This window comes from Clarias gariepinus, chromosome 5 (assembly GCF_024256425.1).
Source record: "Clarias gariepinus isolate MV-2021 ecotype Netherlands chromosome 5, CGAR_prim_01v2, whole genome shotgun sequence".
NCBI lineage: Eukaryota > Metazoa > Chordata > Actinopteri > Siluriformes > Clariidae > Clarias > Clarias gariepinus.
In genome coordinates, this window is record NC_071104.1 from 8366382 (window position 1) to 8387343 (window position 20962).

At 39.1% G+C, this 20962-nt stretch overlaps 1 protein-coding gene across 2 annotated transcripts in view; it reads right to left on the minus strand.

Annotated features, from left to right (window-relative positions):
- The window catches only part of cntnap5a (contactin associated protein family member 5a), a 125988-nt gene extending 120528 nt beyond the window's left edge, over positions 1 to 5460 (minus strand). The window contains exon 1 of one of the 2 annotated variants that reach the window (XM_053497380.1): positions 5133 to 5460. In XM_053497380.1, coding sequence (XP_053353355.1) covers positions 5133 to 5214 — 82 coding nt within the window. In that variant the 5' untranslated portion in view covers positions 5215 to 5460. The remainder of the gene's footprint in view (positions 1 to 5132) is intronic. The other variant, XM_053497379.1, reaches the window with a different exon arrangement.
- Between the last annotated feature and the right edge of the window lie 15502 nt (positions 5461 to 20962).

Consider the following 20962-nt stretch of genomic DNA (forward strand, 5'->3'; position numbering starts at 1 on the left):
ACTTAAATCTCTCTCTCTCTCTCTCTCTCTCTCTTACATGCACACCCACGAAATGAGCAACGAACAATACCAATTTTAACCCAGATCTCTGCACAATTATGGCATACTGTCTCTCTGACTGTCCGTCATCCTTCCATTAAGAGTGAATGAATATGCATGCAATATTCACAGCATAGCTTTACTAGCAGCTCTGCCGACTTGCATTCCACATCAATACACACATGACCTGCACTTGGTAAGTGCTTCACTTGGGATTTGCGGCGAGTGAGTTTCATAGACACCTTGATTGTAAGCACTTAATACAACCTGGGATCGAAGTCATTTTGTCCACAGGCTTTCGCCACTGAAAACATAAAAGGGCGAGGGCAAAGACATGATAGGCATTCTGAGGCGCTCTCCCAGGGGCAATGTCGTTGGGTCAGAATCTTTTAAGAGCAGTCCAGACAAGATGTTGGGAGCGCAGTAAGTGTCCCAGTTCATCAGTGGGGTTGCGGCATCAGTTCAAGGAAATTTGATGCCATATAATGAATCTTTTTTGTTGTTCGCTCGGGTTCTCCCAGTAAGAAATGAACCATTCGATCCGCATGTACAAAGTGGCACTGGTTTTACACTGGATTCCCCTCCCTGACACAACCCTCACATTTTATCTGGGAGCGGTAGAAGCCCGGTATGCCAGGTTATAAACCTACAGTAATAATGATGTCATCGTATAGTGGATCTCTTTAATGCCAGCCCAGAAAGTGATGATGATATAAACATTCAGGTCAAACCTCCTAAAAATAACACGAAGATCTGCGTATTGAGTGTTAGAGATAGGAAAATATGGAAAAACGCCAGCATGATCGACAGTTCTATAATGAAAATAACACAAACAGTGATTCATATGAGTGAACTATCAGTGCTTAATGTTAGACCTGTGTACAAAATGTTAACTGTAAAATCTGTCAAACAACTGTATGATATAAAAACCATAACAGCATCTCGCAGGGTGATGCTTGTGTGATGTCAGCCATCACATGCATTTTTTTCCAATCGCATGAAAGTCATTTCTTTTTCCGTGACCCAAAAAGCCATTTTTGTGTAAAGCTTTCGTTCCAGCTTTTATTTTCATACTTGTAGACAGGGGCTTAAGTTGCAGCTGGAATGATATCATACATCCTATACGAGGGTAAGTCAAAAATTATCTGCCTTCTGGCTGTAGAATTTTGTTTAATTAATTTCAACAAAAACAAACAATACTTTGACTTTTGGCTGTGACTGGGGAGAAGGTAGCCTTGAATGGAAAGCGCTGTGAAGACAGTACGGCCAACAGGTGTTTTAATGTAACAGAAGTGCGGATAATTTTTGACTCACCATTGTATGCTACATGCTCGACAATGTAGTACCTGGCTTATATAGGGTTAGCGATTTCTCGAATCGAAAACACTAAGGGCAGGCAGACACTGTGCAGTTTGTATTGATCGCGTACGACGTGTTGACTTGCACTTTACTTTTAATCGGCTTTCCCGCAAGTCCTGAACCTGCGACCTCTCAGCTCACACTGTACGTTCGAGCAATCAGGAATGATGTGAGTGCTTGAACTGAACCCCCAAATGGTTTTGTTCATGAACAATTTCAATAAGGTTTTATTCAAAGACGATATCTGAAGCCGTAAAAGCAATTCTTTGTGTCAAGAGAGAGAAAAGCTGAGTTACTCTTAGCTATTTTAGTTTCAGAAGAAATATAGAGAAAAAAGACCTTAAAAGTAGGGAGTATGGTGTTTGATTTGCAGTGAGAATTGGAGGTATGTGCACAGGCAAGTGAGCTCATGCAGGAATTGTGGAAATTCAGACCTGCTCACACTGCAAGACACCTTTCTGATGTGTTAGAAATCCATCCATAGAAATCCACCTGATTATCTGAACCTATCTCCAGAGACGTATGGAATGAGGGGTCCGGGTTTGTGTTCATGGGGTTTGCATGTTCTCCACATGCTTGATAGGATAGCCAAAGGCATAGGTCTTTGGACTGTGGGAGGAAACCGCAGTACTTAGGGAAAACCCACCAAGCCACAGTGCTAATGACCGAGCCACCGTGCCACCCAAAAGAAAACGGATTATAAAATTAATCGGAGGTGACCCTGGGATAAATTCAGCCTAAGTGTACGAAAATAAATTAACTTGCCCTGCAACACCCTTTAAGGGAACAACTGCTTGTTTTAAAACCACAAATATTAGTTTTAGCTCTACAGTTTACCCCCGTTATCAGTCAGTTACTCTGTTATTCGGTATGACATTTAAACTGCAGCGCCCTCTTCAACACACATAAAAAAAAAAAATCCTATAATAGCATCATACTGTACGGTTTCATGTAAAGTTATTTAAAATTCACTTTATGTCACGGTCAAGAGCATTCAGTTCAGAGTCCAGCACTGTTTACTGATTTTTTTTTTCCTGCTAAGACCCCAGATTCAGCTCACTAGTTAATCACCAGGTTTAGTAGCTGCATAAGGCAAGTCCTCCAGGACCGGAGCCGATGACCCCTGCTGTAGTGCTTGTCACCAAACCTAATCTAACACTGCTTTTAAATGGCTGTCAGACAACTGTGTGATTTCTTCAGGGTGATTTTTTTTTTTTAAGGTTTTAGAATTATTGATTTTTTTCCCCCTTCAGCTCCATGATACGTGACTGACTGCTACAAAGGAACTAATAATGGCCTCACGTAGCAAACAAATGCAACCTGGCTCTAAGAATTGACTACAGTTCATGAAAAACTACAAAAAAAGTATGTGAAAAGAAAAAAAATATATATCTGGTAGCTGGTGTGGTAGAAAATATCCTTATATTGCTTTGCCATATAGTGAAACTGCCATATAGTGTAAATGCAAAAGGAAGTAAAATTGACTGGACTATTTTATGAATGCAATTATTAAAATACACAAATGATACAATCAAACTTTGGAACCTGACTTTATCTGGTATCTTGTTTTTTGAAACACACAATACCAAAATGTTTGTCCTGGTTAAAAATTCCAAGTAACCCTGAGTTCCATCTCATGTCATGTTGGGACCCTCATCCGTCCCCGAGCTCCTGATAAGAGGCATGTTGTTGCTTTGGCGGAGACACCGGAGCCGAAAGGACATCCCTTGGTTAGGCCACTCGGAGACGTCAGACTCTTGCGGAGAGACGGTAGACGGCCATTATCTCTGTCACCTGACACACACGACACGGCCATTGCTTTACTCTTTAGTGTCTCTGTGGTGAACCTGAGAGCATCCATTTTGCTTGTCCTGGCTGTTTCATCCGATCCTGTCAGTAGAGATTGCGGGGGCTCATAAATGATGGAGGAGGTTTTTATCGTTCCTGTTCTGTCATATTTTGGGGATTGTAGAGCTGCGTTTTGCAGGGAAATGAGATTCGATCCTTCCGCAAATATTTGATGTAGTCTCTTCATGATTACTTGATATTACTGAGGGAAAAAATATATTCTGACCATTTCGACTTGATGAAAAGGTTTCCAAAGACAGACTTTTTTTTTTTTCCATTATGCAGTTTGTTAACCTTTCTGTTTACCATCTCCGGTTTGTCTACACTTTGATATGAAAAAAACGGATAGTAAAAAAATGTAATCCTGTTTTTCCCTCTTATCTTTTGTACAAATTTTTGAAAAAAAAAAAAAAAAAGACAACGTATACATTGTGTACTTTGTTGCTGTAAAAAGATTTTAGATAAATAAAAAAGACTCTAAAATGAGAGGGGTTTTTTTTCAAATAAAATTCTCGATGACCAAAATGTGTACTTTTTATTTATTTATTTATTTATTTATTTATTTGTAGCAGTCCAGGGACAGACAAATAAACCGTTTGGCACCTTTTTTTTCATTCAAATGAACATTTTATAGAGCTTATATTACAGTTATAATACAACAATACTGTTCTTCAGTTTTTTCCAAACTGTCCATGTATTTGTTTCTGTTCATCTTCAGAAGCACATTTTATGCTAGACTTCCATCCAAAGCATCCTTTTCCCTAAGAAACTTTTTTCTTGCCATATACATGATTTTTTTAATCTCTCTCTCTCTCTCTCTTATATATATATATGTGTGTGTGTGTGTGTGTGTATAAACCCTTACAGTATTATTAGCAGTGAGCTCTGAGATTTTGTGAAAATTTTGAACCTGTGAAAAGAAAAAAAACTCCCAAACGATTCATTATTGCTCATACAGCTTAGTGAGTGGGCTGTGTAGGCTTTTAGACCGCGTTATTTCATCCCTCCTGATGCACTGATGTAGGGAAGACGGGGCGTTTGGGACTCGGCCTGTGTCTGTCCCCTGAGCGGAAAGCACCTCAGTTTGCCCCGCTGTTTAAGCTCACTATTACCACCCCCTGGGGAAAAGAGGGAAGAGACAGACATGTACGTAGGCTGCTGGAGTGATGATGATGATGTTCCCGAGTAATGAAAGGGAAAAAAGAACAAAATCAGGACTGGAAATGACCCGAGGTGATACGCGCCTGATGATTGTTCTAAGTGCCGAAAGCTGAGAGAGAGAGAAAGAGAGAGAGAGACGCCTGCAGGGAAATCTCTCCAACAGCCCACCGACTTCTAGACTGCTACAGTAGCAGCTCCATACACTGTATCACTGTATCAGTGCTTTATTAATACTCTAATCATTTCCCTCCTCTTCTTCACCTGTAACGGATTCTCCTAACGCGCGCCTTTGATGTTCTTTCACGCGGCTATAAATGTTACTTTGTATCCAAGTCACTTTCTCCTCTTTCTTCTTTTTCTTCAAGTGTTAATAAGAACCCGCGGGTGTTTATCAGCTCGCACTGGGTTTGGAGATCTCGGGTGTCGGGATTGTTTAATAGAAACACAGAGGTGCGGCGCGCGACCGGGAATAAAACTACAAATAACAGAGTCATCCGACACGCATGGTTTAGTGTATAGGTACAAAAAAAATAACATTATTTATTTTTTCTCATCACTTTTCTGGACACCTCCCTGAGTCAGTGTGTGTGTTTTGTTAATGACCCGTGAAAATGAAATGACACCGGGTGAGATCTCATTAAAACGCTCCTGGGTTTCCTGACTTGTTGAGGGTAAATAAGAAGCGTGTGTGTGTGTGTGTGTGTGAGAGAGAGAGAGAGACTTACAGTGAACGGCAGCCATGGCTGAGCTGATCACGGCGAGCAGAGACGCACCGAGCGCGCAACACCGCCACTTCTGTAACTCCATGGCCGCGTAAAAGCCCCGGTTTAAAAAAATCCGAACCCAAGACAGCGAAACCCGGCCGTATTTCCGAAGTGTGCCGCTAAAAGTGTTTCCTCTTCTCTCCCCTGCTCCGACACCTCCAGCCTCCGTGTGTGTATATATGTGTGTGTGTGTGTGTGTGAGGACAGATGTGAGGATGTGAGCTCTGACAGCTCTGTGGTCTGCCGCCGGTGAGAGGAAATGCTCAGCGAGTGGGAAAAACAGACGCTCTTAAAGCCACGCTGCTCTCCCTGCGCGCATCTCTCTCTCTCTCTCTCTCTCACTCACACACACACTCTCACACACACTCTTCACCTCCTACTGTACCTTTCTCCTTCTCCCCACTCCTCCTTTCACACACAGCCCACAAAAACAGACAACCCCCCCCCCCCAAACACACACATATATAATACAGACACACTGATCATCCATAACATTATGACCACCTGTCTAACCTATTGAGTAGGTTCCCCTTCTGCCACCATAACAGTGATGCACCTTTCAATCATGACCAACCTTTTCCCTAGCTCTCCCACTGTATCAGACTCTACACAGACCAGCCTTCACTCCCCATGTGCATCAGTAAGCCTAGGCCACCAATGACCCTTTCGCCAGTTCATCAGTTTTCCTTCCTTGGATCACTTTCTGGTATGTCCTGACCCCTGCAGACCAGGAACATCCCACAAGAGCTCCAGTTTTGGAGTTATTCTGACTCAGTTGTCTAGCTGTCGCAATTTGACTCTTCTCAGTCGTATATATATCCCATTACAGTGGAGGCTGGAAGTGGGTGGGACATACAGTACTGTATTAGGCAGCAAGTGATTTTTTTTTTCCTGAATTTGATGTATACTGGAAGAAGAAAAATGGGCAAGCATAAGTATATGAGTGACTTTGTCAAGGACGGAATTGTGATGGTTGGTCAGAGCAACTCCAAAACTGCAGCTTTAAACTAAATTCATATATTGGGTTTAAATAACCTAAATAAATATTTTTATAAAAATACAAAATTTTAAATCTGTTCTTTTTGTTTGTCATAAATCTATGCACATTAAGGCTATATGGCCAAATGTATGTGGACACATGACTATTACACCCATACATGGTTCTTCTCTTAAATCTAAATGCAGAAACCTTCTCAAGAATAGCTGTGTCATCCAGCTTCAGTTACTGTTTCCGTTCACTAAAATTAAAAGACCCAACACATGTTCCAGAATGACAACCTGCACAGAGAAAACCCGGTTTTCTTGAAACTTCTTTTTAAAGTCAGACAAAAAAATCCTGAACGCCCACACACAGTCCATAAAAACACCAATCCCTGACTAACATCAACACTAACTTAATGAACACATTTATGATGAACTTGAACACTGACAGAACCCCAGGTGCTCTTTTATAGGGGTATGACCACAAATCCCTCCAGCCACATCCCATAATCTAGTGGAAAATTTCAAAATCTTATAGCCTTCTTAGAAAATCTAAGGTTATTATAACTAAAATCTGACATACATTGTTTGGCAAGAACATATAGGTAGGTGTGATGGTGAGGTCAGGTGTCCACATGCTTCTGTATTGTCTGTTGAGTGTTTAATAGAACATTTAGTGAATGTTATTTATTGATTTTCTATTCTTACTGTATGCTGTACAGGGTTGCGAGAGGCCTGGATTATCCCAGGAGACTTTAGGCACGAGGAGGGGGGTACAGCCTGGACAGGATGGCAATCCATTTCAGTGGATACACTCACTGAATATGGGCAATAATTGTCTAATAATAGGCAATAATCTGCAAGTCTTTGGACTGTGGAAAGAACTTGGAGGAAACCCACCAAGCTCAGGAAGAACATGCACCCAGAATGATTTTTTAAATCCTCAAGAATATTCTACAGAAGCATGCCTACACAAATTTTTTGTCAGGAATGACTGAAGAAATTGTGACATGCATGCTAAGAAACTTTTATCATTTATTTGTTATCATTGTGTTCTGCTTAGTCCAGAACATTTTAATATCAGATTATAACCATGAAAAACATTTTGTAGTTTGTGCCCTTAATGTGATATTTTTTTAAACTCAATGTGAGCAAGAGAGCAAGGAGAAAATACATTTATTTATTTATATAAACTGAAAACTAAAATTGATTCTAATTTATCTTTTGGATTTGTTTTTCATTTTTCTTCGATATTTTTTCCCATGCCATATCGCACCCTCTGCTCTGTCACACAACAGCTACACTAAGGGTAAAGGCTAGCACATGCTTTCTCTGAGACATATGAAGACAGCCACCACATCTTCGTGGTCGTGTTGTGCATGCTCTGTCACAAGGCAGCTGAACATTCTCAGAGTAAAGCACTATCTATCCTCTTCTACACCCAGGGCACTCTCTGATCCTTGGACTGACAGGGGAGAAAGATTAATGCCATGCTTCTCACCTAACAGAACAGCCTCTTGGTCTCCTGGCCATGGATGACTGTTCAAAAATATAACCGTAACAAACACCAGAACCATACAGTATACCATATATCACCATATACAAAAAAAATAGTCATATTTAAAAGTTAGTACCCCCTTTTTTGTTAAACTTCATATTCAATGAATAGATCAGTGATGGGCCAAAGCATCAAGGCTGTGGGTTACTGGGTTATTGGGTTACTGATCGGAAAGCCCCAGTGCCGCCAATTTCTTGTTGATTGCTTGAGCAAGACTCTTAACCCTATCTGATCCAGGGGCACTGTATCCTGGATGACCCAGCACTCTGACCCCAGCAACTTCAGATCAACAACATATATCTTTTTTTATCCCCAACTTTTTCATTCATTCATCTTCTTTGCTGCTTATCCTAAGAGGAGCTTGGAGGCTATTTCATGAAACACCTGTCACAATTTCTTCACCCTGGACAGAATGCCAATCTATCATCATTTTTTTTTTCACCTTGAAATCATATATTTAACAAAAATGAATCCAAAAAGTAAGAAAAAACATGTGCGCAATACTAAGAAGCCCCTTATTTTATCGACAGGATGTAAGAGGGTAAGGTGGAGTTAGATGTTGCTAATCATCAGCACTTAATTAATTGATCATCAGCAGGTGTGCAGGTCTCTACAAAAGCAGAAGTTTTGGCAATTTGCTGATCTGGACTATTTAAGTGTATGTTAACACAATGCTAGGAGGGAAAGATAAGCAATGTTCTTTGTGAAGTAATTGTTGCTGCACATCAATCTGGAAAAGGTTATAAATAATTATTATTTTCTAAACAATATGGAGTTCAACAGAAAGTTTAAAATTGTGGAAAGCATTCAAGACAGTTGCCGGTCTTTCCAGCAGTGGAGCTCCCAGCACATTCATTCCAAGGTCAGACAGAGATTAGCAATGCTAAGAGAAATATAAAAATCCAGATAGTTACATCTCAGACCCTACAGGCATCACTGAGCATGTTAAATATTAAAGACAGCACAATTAGAAGAAGACTGAACAGGTATGGTGTGTTTGGAGGGGTTGCCAGGAGAAAACTCTATTAAATCTCTATTAAAAAAAAAAAAAAGGTTCACAAATATACATCTGAACAAACCACAAGACATCTTAAACAATGTTTTATGAACAGATAAAACCAAAGTGGAGTTGTTTGGTTTTAATGTCTGGTAAAAATCAAACATCATTTTAGCAGAAACATCTCATAGCCACTGTCAAGCATGGCAGTGGAGGGATAATAATTTGGTCTGGAGAATCGGAGAAAATGTGGTGCTGTGCAAAGTATGACTAGAGCTGAGAGGTATGTGAGTACTGGGCTGTTTTTAGCTTTGTAGGCAAGTATCAAGGTTTTGATTTTGATGCGGGCAGCTACAGGAAGCCAGTTGAAGTGGAGTGGTGTGGGAGAACTTGGGAAGGTTGAAAACAAGATGTGCAGCTGCAGTCTGCTTCACAAAGACATTCTGGTGGACAAAGACAGAGACAGACCTGCCAGGATCAAGTTGCAGTACTCGAGTCTTGAAACAACAAAGGACTGAACAAGCACCTACAGTAAGTAACCTGTAAAGAAAGAAATGGGTGAATTCTTCTGATGTTGATGTATGGATGTGATGTCTGATGTGAAGAAGAAAGTTAGTTAGTATTAAGATTGCAGGCAATGGCTAAAGAAGTAATCCAATTGTTGTCCAGGGAGATTACAAGGTCTTGACCGGGGGATGAAATACTAGCGATGAACAGCAGTTCAAGTAGGCTTTATCGTCATTACAACCATATACAGTTAGTACACAGTGAAACGAAACAACGTTCCTCCAGGACCAAGGTGCTAGATGCAACATAAATTTACAACATAAATTAACAGAGACAGTAAACTAGCTAACCAAGAGGCCTAGTTAACTGGCTAGCAGAGACAGGACAGAGAGACCTAACATAAATTACAACATAAATTTACAAAAACTAACTAGCTAAGTATAACTATTTTAACAGACCACATAAAGTGCACATGCAAATGTGCAAACAAGAGCAGTTTGGGTTTACTCAGATTGAGCTGCAGCTGATGAGCAGTCATCCAGGATGAAATGTCTGCCAGACATGCTGAGATCCAGGTGAAATCCTGAGTGTCTGAGGAAGGAAAGGAGAAAAAATGTTGCATGGCATCTGCATAACAATAGTATAAAAAGCTGAGTGAGGATGTGACCTTACCAAGTGACTGGGTGCAAAGGGAAAACAGGAGGGGACCAAGTACTGAGCCCTGTGGGACACCAGTAGAGAGTCTGCATGGGGCAGATGTGGATCCCCTCATATGACCTACAGTAGGTAGGAGGCAAACTATTACCATGCCGTTTCAGTTCCTGGGAAGCCAGCGTTTCAGATGTGAAGCAGGCGTCTGATGCTACCCATGCAGGCACAAGATGGTATCCAAACACCAGTGAAATGCTGGGATAATTGCATTAGTGTAGCAGGGGATTATACAGAGGAATAAAAGGAGTTTTTTTTTTTTTTTACTCTAACAACTGCATTCTGTTATTTGGCACAATCGAAAGTTCTGGTTTGACTGGAACATCCCTTAAAATTAGGGTTTCATAAACTCCACCAGTTTTTTTTTCTTTATTATTATTATTTTTTAACCAGACTTTACTATATAATCCAGCCTAGAGGATTACAAATTTAAAGATAAAGACTCTAATTAATTTCCAGCATATTAAACAACCCTAAAAGTGCACAGAGGACCACTAAAAATTTGGGGAAAAAAGGGATTTTGAGTTTTAGGAAGTTTTTCAAAAAGAAAAGGAATCAAATGTTGTACTATGACATCCTAAAAAAGTGTCTTAACATACATAAACCTTCTTTTTTTAACAACCTTAGCAGCAACCTCTTTCCCCACTCATCTCTTCCAACCACTCAGTATTTAACATCACCAGTATACTAATCACCAGCCTGATCATCGGTCATCATCTGAACTTGTTTCTTACTGGTTCATGCTTTTATGTTCCAGAGACTGGACTGAGAATGACTGGCAAAAACTTGTGAAAAATGAGAGCCAAACAAGTCCTTCAGGAAGCCTGCAAACTATTCCTCAAGACTATATTAAAAATACAAGAAAGGCTGTCTCTTTGGAAGCAACACGAAGAAATGAGGGGGAGGCTCAAGACTTTTACACAATACTGTATATGATAGACTGAAAAAAACTAAAACCAAGGCACAGTAGGCCTTTTACCCATATAAAACTTTTATAATTAATGTATTTTGTTCTTTTTTTTTAATTATCAATTTTGGACCCAGGATGGCTTTAAACCTTGCCAAAGAAGTTGCAATAGAAACAAACATACAGGTAATACCACATGGCTTTTTTTTCTTCTTTAGGTTCAGTAGTCAGTCAGTTTTATTAGAAATGTAGATAAGCCTGTCCAGTACAACATGTTTAAAGAAAAGGTGGCACGATGGTATAGTGGTTAGCACTGTCGTCTCGCACCTCCCAGGGTTTAAAATCTCACCTCTGCTCTGTGTGTGTGTGGAGTTTACATGTTCTCTCTGTGCTTGATGGGTATCTTCTGCATACTCCGGTTCTCTCCCACAGTCCAAAGACATGGTGTTGAATGATTGGAATTTCAAAATCAACTGTGTGTGTGTGTGTGTGTGTGTGTGTGTGTGCTTTTGTTCCCTATAATCGATTCACCCCCCTGCCCCCCTTCTAACCCAGACAGGTTAAGTGGTATGGATGGATGGTTCAAAGAAAGTTGTTACGCTGTATACATATAAATATAAATAAATAAATATATATATATATATATATATATATATATATATATATATATACACACACAGCTATGAGTCATCTAAGTCAAACAGCCTGAGTGATAGTACACTGATCAGCCATAACATTACAATACAAATCATTAAGCACATGATATGGGTTCCTCTTGTGCCACCGGGGCAGGTCCGATCTCTCGGGGCATGACTCCACAAGATTTTTTTTGGGTGTGAATCAGACTTGTTTGTCTGGTGCATCTAGGGAGTTTGGAGACCGGGTCAGCAGTCTTGGGCTCTTTGCCTGCTGGGCTCCCTGTGTGGTGGTCTGTGGTGCACTGGGAATTCTGGTGCCTTTCTATTGTGGGCAGCAACGGCTTTTCTGTGCTGCATTGGCTTTTTTGTAGGATTGGGTCTTTAGTCCCAGCGGGCAGGGGTGAGCCTTGGGTGCCCATGATTCTTTCACCAGTTTACTAGTGTGTGTATATATTTATGGATAATCAATGTATGGTTGATGTGTGTATCTGTTGTTTTTATTTTGCATCATTGCATTATCTATCTACCTATCTATCTATCTATCTATCTATCTATATATATATATATATATATATATATATATATATATATATATATATTTTTTTTTTTTTTTTTTTTGCCTTAGTCTGTTTAATTCCTATTGCGTTCTGATCCTCTGTGCTTGGATCTGCTCAGGTTTCAGTTTCTTCATTAAAGCATTTGCTTTATATCACCTGCAAGTGTCTCTGCTTTTCTGTCTTTCCCATAACAAACTCCCTGGAGTATTCATCAGTTCCATACTTGCAAGCCTGAAACTTGTAACCACACACAGTACATTCCTCAAACTTTTTTCTTTAGCAGGTAGCTTTCCAAATCGTCTCACTGTAGTTACGGAATAACCGAAATTCTAATAGGAATCCATGAATAGTAATAAGGACGTCAGTGTGTCCTTCGGCACCATGGACGGCTTGCAGGTTCAGGCCTGCTGGAGAGATCATTTCTTTTTCAATACTGTATATACAGTATACTGTACTGTACTGTATATATGTATGTTTATATGTATCTACGACACATTGTCCTAGCTGTGTATTGAACACGACAGCAAACGCTGCCTGAAGCAGATTTGCCCGAGAACTGCATGTTCCAGGATTTAAGCAAAGGATGGAAATGAGGTTTTAGCATATACACTCCAGGTGGTTTCTCCTCTTTCAATCCCACTCCACATCCTGCTTTACGTTTACTAATTTTCCCAGTATGGAGGGTCATTATGTAATTAATAGGGCTCGAAACTGAAAGCACCTATGTTCCTCATTTAGAATGGTGATGGACATTTGAGATGAAAAAAAACAACAACAACAACATTAATTATAAACCAATTGCTTTTCAATGAAGAGAAATGGATTCAATTTAGCTCATTTTTTTGCACGTAGATTATTTCCTAAATGAAGAAAAGAATACCATTTGAATAGATGAAGGCATAAAAGCAACCCGTTATCTGTAAACACATGACAATTTTTTTTATTACTTTTAATTTTACCAGCCTCCCCTTATGTTGTACATCAGGAAATTAGCTCAAATGAAAGGTTTGTCTTTTGTGCCACCTAAATAAATAATAATCATGTTAATTAAAGGCTTTTTTTTTTGGTAAAACATTTGTATAGCATGCTGTGAGCACCCAGGTGAGATTCAGCATTGGCTTTTTTTTCCACCTCCAGGCTCCGTCTGATTGCTTCCTTGCACATCACATTTTCTCTTGCTTTAAAAATGAAAACAAATCCTAGTCACAGAATCACACTAACAGCCATGCTGTTCATTAATTCATTCATCTTCCCACCGCTTACCCTGTTCAGAGTGGAGAGAAGCCTGGAGCCTATCCCAGGAGACTTCAGGCACAAGCCAGGGTACATACTGGACAGGGTGCCAATCCATCACAGGGCACACATTCAAACACTACGGCCAATTTGAGACCAGCAATTAGTCGAACCTGCATGTCTTTTGACTGTTGGAGAAAACCCACCATGTTGGGGAGAACATGCAATCTCCACGCACACATACCTGAGTCAGGACTCGAACCCTTGTTTCTGGCGGTGTGTGGCCACAGGTCAACCCACTATGGCACCATGCCGCCTACCACCACGGAACCAATGCTATGGTAATGTTTCTTGGTATCAAAGACTTCAAATTACATTCATTTAAAAGTAAATAAGCAGTAAAAAAAAAAAAACAGCAGCTCAGTTGTATGTACTGTCACCTCCAGGGTTGGGGGTTCGAATCTCTCTTCTGGGTTTTGTACAGTAAGTGGCGTTAATATGCTTTCCACATGCTTTTCTACAGGTTACTCCAGTCTCCTCCCACAGTCCAATGACATGATGCCCCACTTAATAACAGGATCTAAAGATACAGATATTCAAAATGTTTTCAGTCAGTCTCACCACTGTTACAAATTACACTCTGATTAGAATCTCACTCACTCAGTGTCTATAAGGCTTCATTCTGTATAAATGGATGCTGGAGCCTATCCAAGGAGACTTAGGGCATGAGGAGAGGTACATCCTGGACAGGGTGCCAATCCACCGCAGGGTTAGGATTAACTAGAGGCATGTAACATGTTGGTATACAAACCAGTCAACATTCCCCAATGTACGAAGTATGTAAAAACAGAGATGTGAGCACTTCACACAATCGCAACATTTGAAGATTTCAGGTGTTTATTCATTTTAAGCGAATGAAAGAAAAAATATAGGAAAAAATAAACGTAGTTCTATTTTGGACGCATCGAAGGAATGTTGCTTATTGATCAGCTCTTTCTCATTATCACTGAAGTTCACATTTGTAATGTTTACTGAAAGAGGGTCTAAAAATTCTCACCAATTCTGTATTCAAGACATTGGGATGTGACATACACACCTCTCGCCTCTGTGTTGTGTTGCTTCCCGTTGATTATGCTTTGTTTTGTTTGTCTTACTGTGTATCACTTCTTAACCCATGACGATATATATATATATATATATATATATATTTTTTTTTTTTTTTAAAGACAGAATTTCTCACTTTTTTCTTACAGATGATGGTTTGTTTCCTAGAATCTTCACAATCAATTAAAACAATTTTAGGCTAATTATTGAATGCTGCTTTACAAATGATTCAAATGACTACAAAACCAATCATAAATGTGAATTAGTTTAAATGTAGCTACACTAAAAAAAAAAAAGGAATTTGATTTGTGGAACCTTACACTAAGGACGACACGGTGGTGTAGTGGTTAGCACTTTCGTCTTGCACCGCCAGGGTCCGGGTTCGATCATCCCATCTGTGTACATGGTGTTCGCATGTTCTCCCTGTGCTTTGTAGATTTTCTCCGGCTAAAGACGATTAAGTTTAGGCTAATTAGTGTTTCCAAATTGCCTGTAGTGTGTGCGCCCTGTGATGGATTGGCACCCCTTCCAGGGTGTACCCCGCCTTGTGCCCTAAGTCTCCTGAGATACAGTAGGCCCCCCAGCGACCCTGACCCTGTGGTCAATGGAAGTGTTGATGATGTCAATGCACATACAGTATGTGTCAGTGAAACATTAAACTGATTTAATGGTAAGAGCTATGGAAGCGCTGCTTTCTTGCTTTGTATTGGCTTTTTTGTTATAGAACGTTAGTTGCATGATCATCTGTTTTAAAGAAGGCAGTACGTCAGTGAATGACGATCCAAACAAAACACAATCAAATGTCCTGTTTTGACTTCAAAGGCCCTTTTTCTATAATAAAGAAAAAAGAAAAGACTTAAAAGAAATAAGTGGAAGTTTGGAAGAATCAATTGATTTGTGCACTATTATCTATTCAAATCAACCAGATTTTACTACTGACATAATGCTTTTTTGCATTTCATGAGCTCATTTTCGATTTCATATACCAATAGTATAAAGATAATTCCAGCTATATGTTATATAGTTTATACTGTTCACTGTTTGATATAAATAAAATAATATGACTTAAAAAAACAATACAGTAAGTTAATATGTTATTAAACCTAATATTAGACAAATTAAATTGGTGCAAAAACAATGGTTTTAAATGTCCATCTTTGAATATTTGTATTAGTTCATTTCAGATAACTTATATGTAAAGATATTTCTGTAAGGTATATAGTGTTGTATCTCTGGCCGCTGGGTAAAAATATATATTTTCTTTTTAAAAGGATGAATCCTCTTCTATCCTCCAGTAGTTTCTGGGATATTATGACCTTAGTATTATAGGGTACTGAGGTAAGAACGAACCGGAGACAGAACCTTATAAGGTCACATTGTGTCCGCTTACAGAGTTTCACGCATATCAGGTGTGCTGGAGGGGGGAAAAATGGGTCATGCACGGGTTACGTTATTCTTGATATTCTGGTGGAAGGAAAATGGCTGTCTTCTGGCTGCCTGACCCAAATCTGCTCCCGTCGATGCCAAGCACTCGGAAAGTTCTCAGCTTAGCGGCTGTAAGGAAGCTTTGCAGCGCTCGTCTTAGACAGATATAATCTACTGTCATTCCTGAGGACTTGACTCGTCCTTCATTTAAACCTGCCAGGAGAAAATGTTTTTTTTTTTTTCATTTTTCCTTTTCTTGCAGTTCATTCGGTTTGTTTACGCTGTGTGTCGATGTCTATGAACGGAGCTTCAAAATGTTTTAAATAAATTAGAGTTAGAGTGAGGATCTGGCTTCAGACACACACTTTTTTTTTTTTCTTCACCATTGTTCCATTTTAAACTCCTTTTTAAATAATTTAGAAAAGCAGAGCAGAGAGCTGGTTTACAATGAATTTAAAAGGGTTTGTGGAGCAAAGCATGTTGGTAAAACTGAAATAAGATAATGTAGTGTATGCATGTAGGAATGCAAACTCTTATAATTGTAAAAATATTATAAAAAGATGCACTTAATAAGTGAGAGAAAATAAACTGTTAAAAAAGCCAAGGTTCATTTTAAATAGAAAGTAATTGCCTTATGAAAACATAACATAAAAATGAATATTAATTATGTCCAGATTATGGCAATACTCAATTTATTTGCAATTATATATTTTTAAGTGCTATTTTTATTTTTATTTTGCATCAGAAGGATTGCACAACTTTAATAGAAAAAAAGAAACTCTAAAAAAAAAAAAAACCAAAAAAACCAAGGTTGCTCACCTTACGCTTTAACAAAGCATCTGACTAATTTTTTGAATGGATAATCGTTCACCCTTCTTGGCGGAATTTGTATAATTTAATTACATCAGTTATTTTCTATTAACAGACCCGATGCTTAAGCATTGTCCACAATAGGGTTACGACTCCAAAACTTAACGTTATCCTGCTTTATCCATTTCACAACCAGCTTCGATATGTCTTTGTTTGAAGGCTTATTTTCCTACTGAAACACTCAAGTTTTAACCTTCCACCTAAAGATTTGAGGTTATGCTGAAGAATTCTATGATTGATCCTCCATTATTACTCCATCCACTTTGTGCAATGCACCAGTTCCACAACATCAATACAGCCCCATGCTTAACAGCTAGTACAGTGTGCTTGGGATTGAATTCCTCACCTTTACTCCTCCAAACATCAGTTCTTTCATGAGAACTTTCCTCCCAAAGGCTTTCTCTTTGTCCATGTGTTCGGCTGTAAACGTTATTCAGGCTTGAATGTGTCAATTTTGGAGCAGAGCCATCTTTCTTTCATAGCAGCCTTTCCTTACATGGTTATATAACACGATAGACAGTAGCCATGTTTATTGTACATGACGTTGTGTTAGTCAGACTAAAACAAGTATTTTAAAGTAAATACAAACATGTTAGTGTGAATGCAATTGTACGGAATTAAACTTCTCAAAGTTGGACAAGCACACCAAGATAATGCAGGTGGGCGCATGCTCTACGGTTTCTTCCATGGGTTTGACCCAGAAGACAAACGAAACAGTAGAAAAAGCTGCTAACAATGCAGTCGGGTCATCTGCCTTTGGAGAATACCATAACCATAGCATAGCATCTCATTTGTACAAAAAGTACAGCATGTAAGTCAGTGCTGTAAGTCTGTCCAGTTACCAGTTTGCCACTACATAAATTGTTTGTTGATTATTTTAATCTGTGATGTAATTGGGCTAGGAATACAAAACCAACAAACTGAATGGGGGCATATTGCCACTTACTGAGCGGAGCTGAACATACAGCGGTACCTTGGCATACAAACTTAATCCTTTCCGTTGTGAGTTCTTAAGGCGAAAAATAGTATTGCGAAACACATTTTTTCATAAGAACTAATGTAAAAACATATTACCAAACATACTGTATATTTAAAAAAAATAAAAACATATTACCAATATTGCCAATTTCCAACACTATAATTATATAATTGCATATAAAAACAATCAAAGTATTTAGAAATAAATGTAAATAAATAGACATTTAACCCCAGTTAACCTTCATTTACGATTCCTCCTAAACCGACTACTTAAAAAACAAAACTAAAAGTGTCTCCCTTTTTTTCTTGGTACCATTCTTCATAACATTCTTGGGGCCCATGGTGATCTGCCTTCACTAAATCTTCCACAAAATGCAAAATAAATTAAAATAAATAAATACATTTAAAAAAAGGAAACTCGCTGACTCTGACACAAACAAGATTTGATTGGCCCGGACAGTCACGTATCTTGGCTGGTGTTCGGTTCAGCTTGGTTCGATCGCTCGTATACCAAAAATGTTTCACAGGCGAACTCCTTGGAAAATTTCATTTTTTAAGGCGAAAATTTGTGAGGCAGGCCGTTCATATGCCGATGTTCGTATTTCCTCTCATCTCAGGATGACAGCTTGGATCTTCTTCCAGACCTTGGCAAAAGGGTTCCACCTGTCCTCATTGCACTGTGTGTTGGTCAGAGGTGGCAACCTCAGCTTTAGAAAGTAAAAGTCCTGCCACATCATTTGTTTCATCTGTTAACTAAGTCAGCACAAAACAGGTGATGTCACCAATTACTTCATTTCTATCTGCCTGAAGAGTTGTGCTGATGAGAATACGCTGGTTTATTAAATAGATGAAACAAACATGTGGCAGGATTTTTAATTTCCGGAGCCGGAGTTGCCACCTCTGGTGTTGGTCAATCCTGTGAGAGCTGTTAGACTGATTATTTTTATGTTGCAATTGAAAAGCTAACAATAAGCTAACAGGAAGATGCTACTGTAGGCAAGTTAAGACATTTTAGGACTTTCAGTATGACTCAATTAATAATCTAATTTGGAGTATGTAATAATGTATATACAGTATGCATAATTTTGTTTCCAGGCAACCCAAAATAAATGAAATCTGGTGCCCCAAGTACGGAAAAGTTAAATTTTAATTTCATTGAAGGCCCAATGTGGCACAAAATTTGTTAGTTCATAATGTTACTTTTTGCCCCTCAGATGGAATTTATATTACAGTATGGACATAAGTGTTTATAAAAATATTATAAGACAGTTATTAAACAAATATACTATTTATTTTTCAGTACATTAATGACTAAAGATAAGACCTTTTTTTGGTGCATTTGAAAAATGGACCCTCTCTATCAGACCGATTTTGATTCTGTTCTCAGCTCGGCATCCTACTCTCACTTGGAATAATGAGATGTCGCGGGATCTGGTTCCATTCCATTCGATTTTGCTGGCTTGCATTGTCTATTTGTTCTTGTTTTTCACTGTGAGAGCTGAGAGCTGAGCCAAAAACCCAGTACTTTCTATTAAAAATAATAGAAAAAAACCTCCCAGGAAACAGCATGATTCCATTTGCATTATACTAACTAGAGCGTAAAGGTAATGCAACTGGGCGACGGATATGAGCACTGGGAATAGGTAGAGAAGGTTAGGTCTAGTGGTGATAGTATAGATAGGTAATAGTACAACCCCCTCTTCATCAACACCATTATTCTAATATTACTATTGGATACATTGATTTAAAAAAAATATTTTAACACATCACAATTCACATCTCATTATCATCCTGACTTCTGATATTAATGATGTGATCTGTACATTGTTTTTCACTTTTAAACTGTTCTTGTTTTCCAAGGCCGTGCTATTTAGAGAGCAAGATCGTCTGTGCCTTCACTCTAATCTCGCGGTGGGTTGATAATGCTTTGAACAGGATGTATCGTCTTACCGCTGAAATCGATGCTCTTCTCTTATATTTGTTGGCCAGATGCCAGTGGTTTTGCAGATGCAAGTGATCACCCCACGCCCCCCTTCACCCTCCGCCGCCTCCGAACCCCCCGATCTGCTTTTGAGTTTAATTCAATTTGTATTCAGTGAAACATTATGAAGTAAATAAAAATCTAATTCCATTTTGCATGTGCCGAGTTCCATTAATATTCCTCCGGTAATTGCTAATATTTGCTAAATGCTAAAGTCAACCCGCGACCTTGCGGAAGTTAATATCATTATTGAACAAAGATTTCAGACATGTTGTGAATTAATTAGGGAAATTGACACCTTCAAGGCTCCATTAGGAAAAGTAAACATATTATGTTCATCTGTATTGCCTTTATTAATATACAGTATTATTGCACAGCTGCTCGTTCCGTGTGTATCCAGCAGGGTCTCGACATGTCGGGAATGTCGTAATCAAATATCAGAGCATGCAAATGTGAACCTGAAATCATTTTCTTTGCAAAATCTGACATTAGAGAGAATGAAATTGTGTTAATGTTGGCTGGAGTCATGCCCAAAGTACTAAGTCCTCATTACTCAAAAACAAAAACAAACCCCCGTGTCACGTTATCAGCTGCGCAGCATTACGTCCAGCCTTTCGGAATATGATTTGATCAGAAGTAATCACAAACCAGGCTATAAAGACTTGGACGCTTCTTTCAGGTAAGGGAACAGACCTTGCCCCTGGCAGAGTAGCTGAAGTATCTTGGGATTGTGAACGATGGCTATAAAGAGCGTGAGACTGACGAATGGATGGTCAGGGGCAGTTTCTGCCGGCGAAATAGGAGCTCATTTTGTAGATGAAGCTCTCTGTTTACCAGTCAGTCTACATCCCTGTTCTCATTCACGGGTAGTGACACAAATATATATACATAATATATAAATAGATTAAGATTATATACAGGATGTGTAAATGAGGCTTGCTGTACGTTTGCTACTGTAGGTTTACTTTCTCCTACAGACTGATCAGCTTGACCACCTGTAGAGTCGACCCTTCTTCTAGAGCTTTGGTTGGTCAGTTGAGATAGTTTAGATACCAGTGTATCGTAAGGATCAAGCTATTTCAGTTTCGTTGAACTGGAGGCGGCACACCTGGGACGCACTGGACAGGTCATATGTTTCAAGTTAGATGTACTGAGGCACAGATGGCTTGAAATCACCTGCCGATGCATGTAGAGGACCTGGAACTTCTGGCTGGTTATGGGGAAACCTGGCTTGATCCTTTCATTGTGTCATCTCTCCAACTGCCAACAAGTACAGCAGAAGAAACTGTACACTTTTTTACCTTGCATCCAAAAGTACTTTAAGCATGTTGATCATTATATATAAAC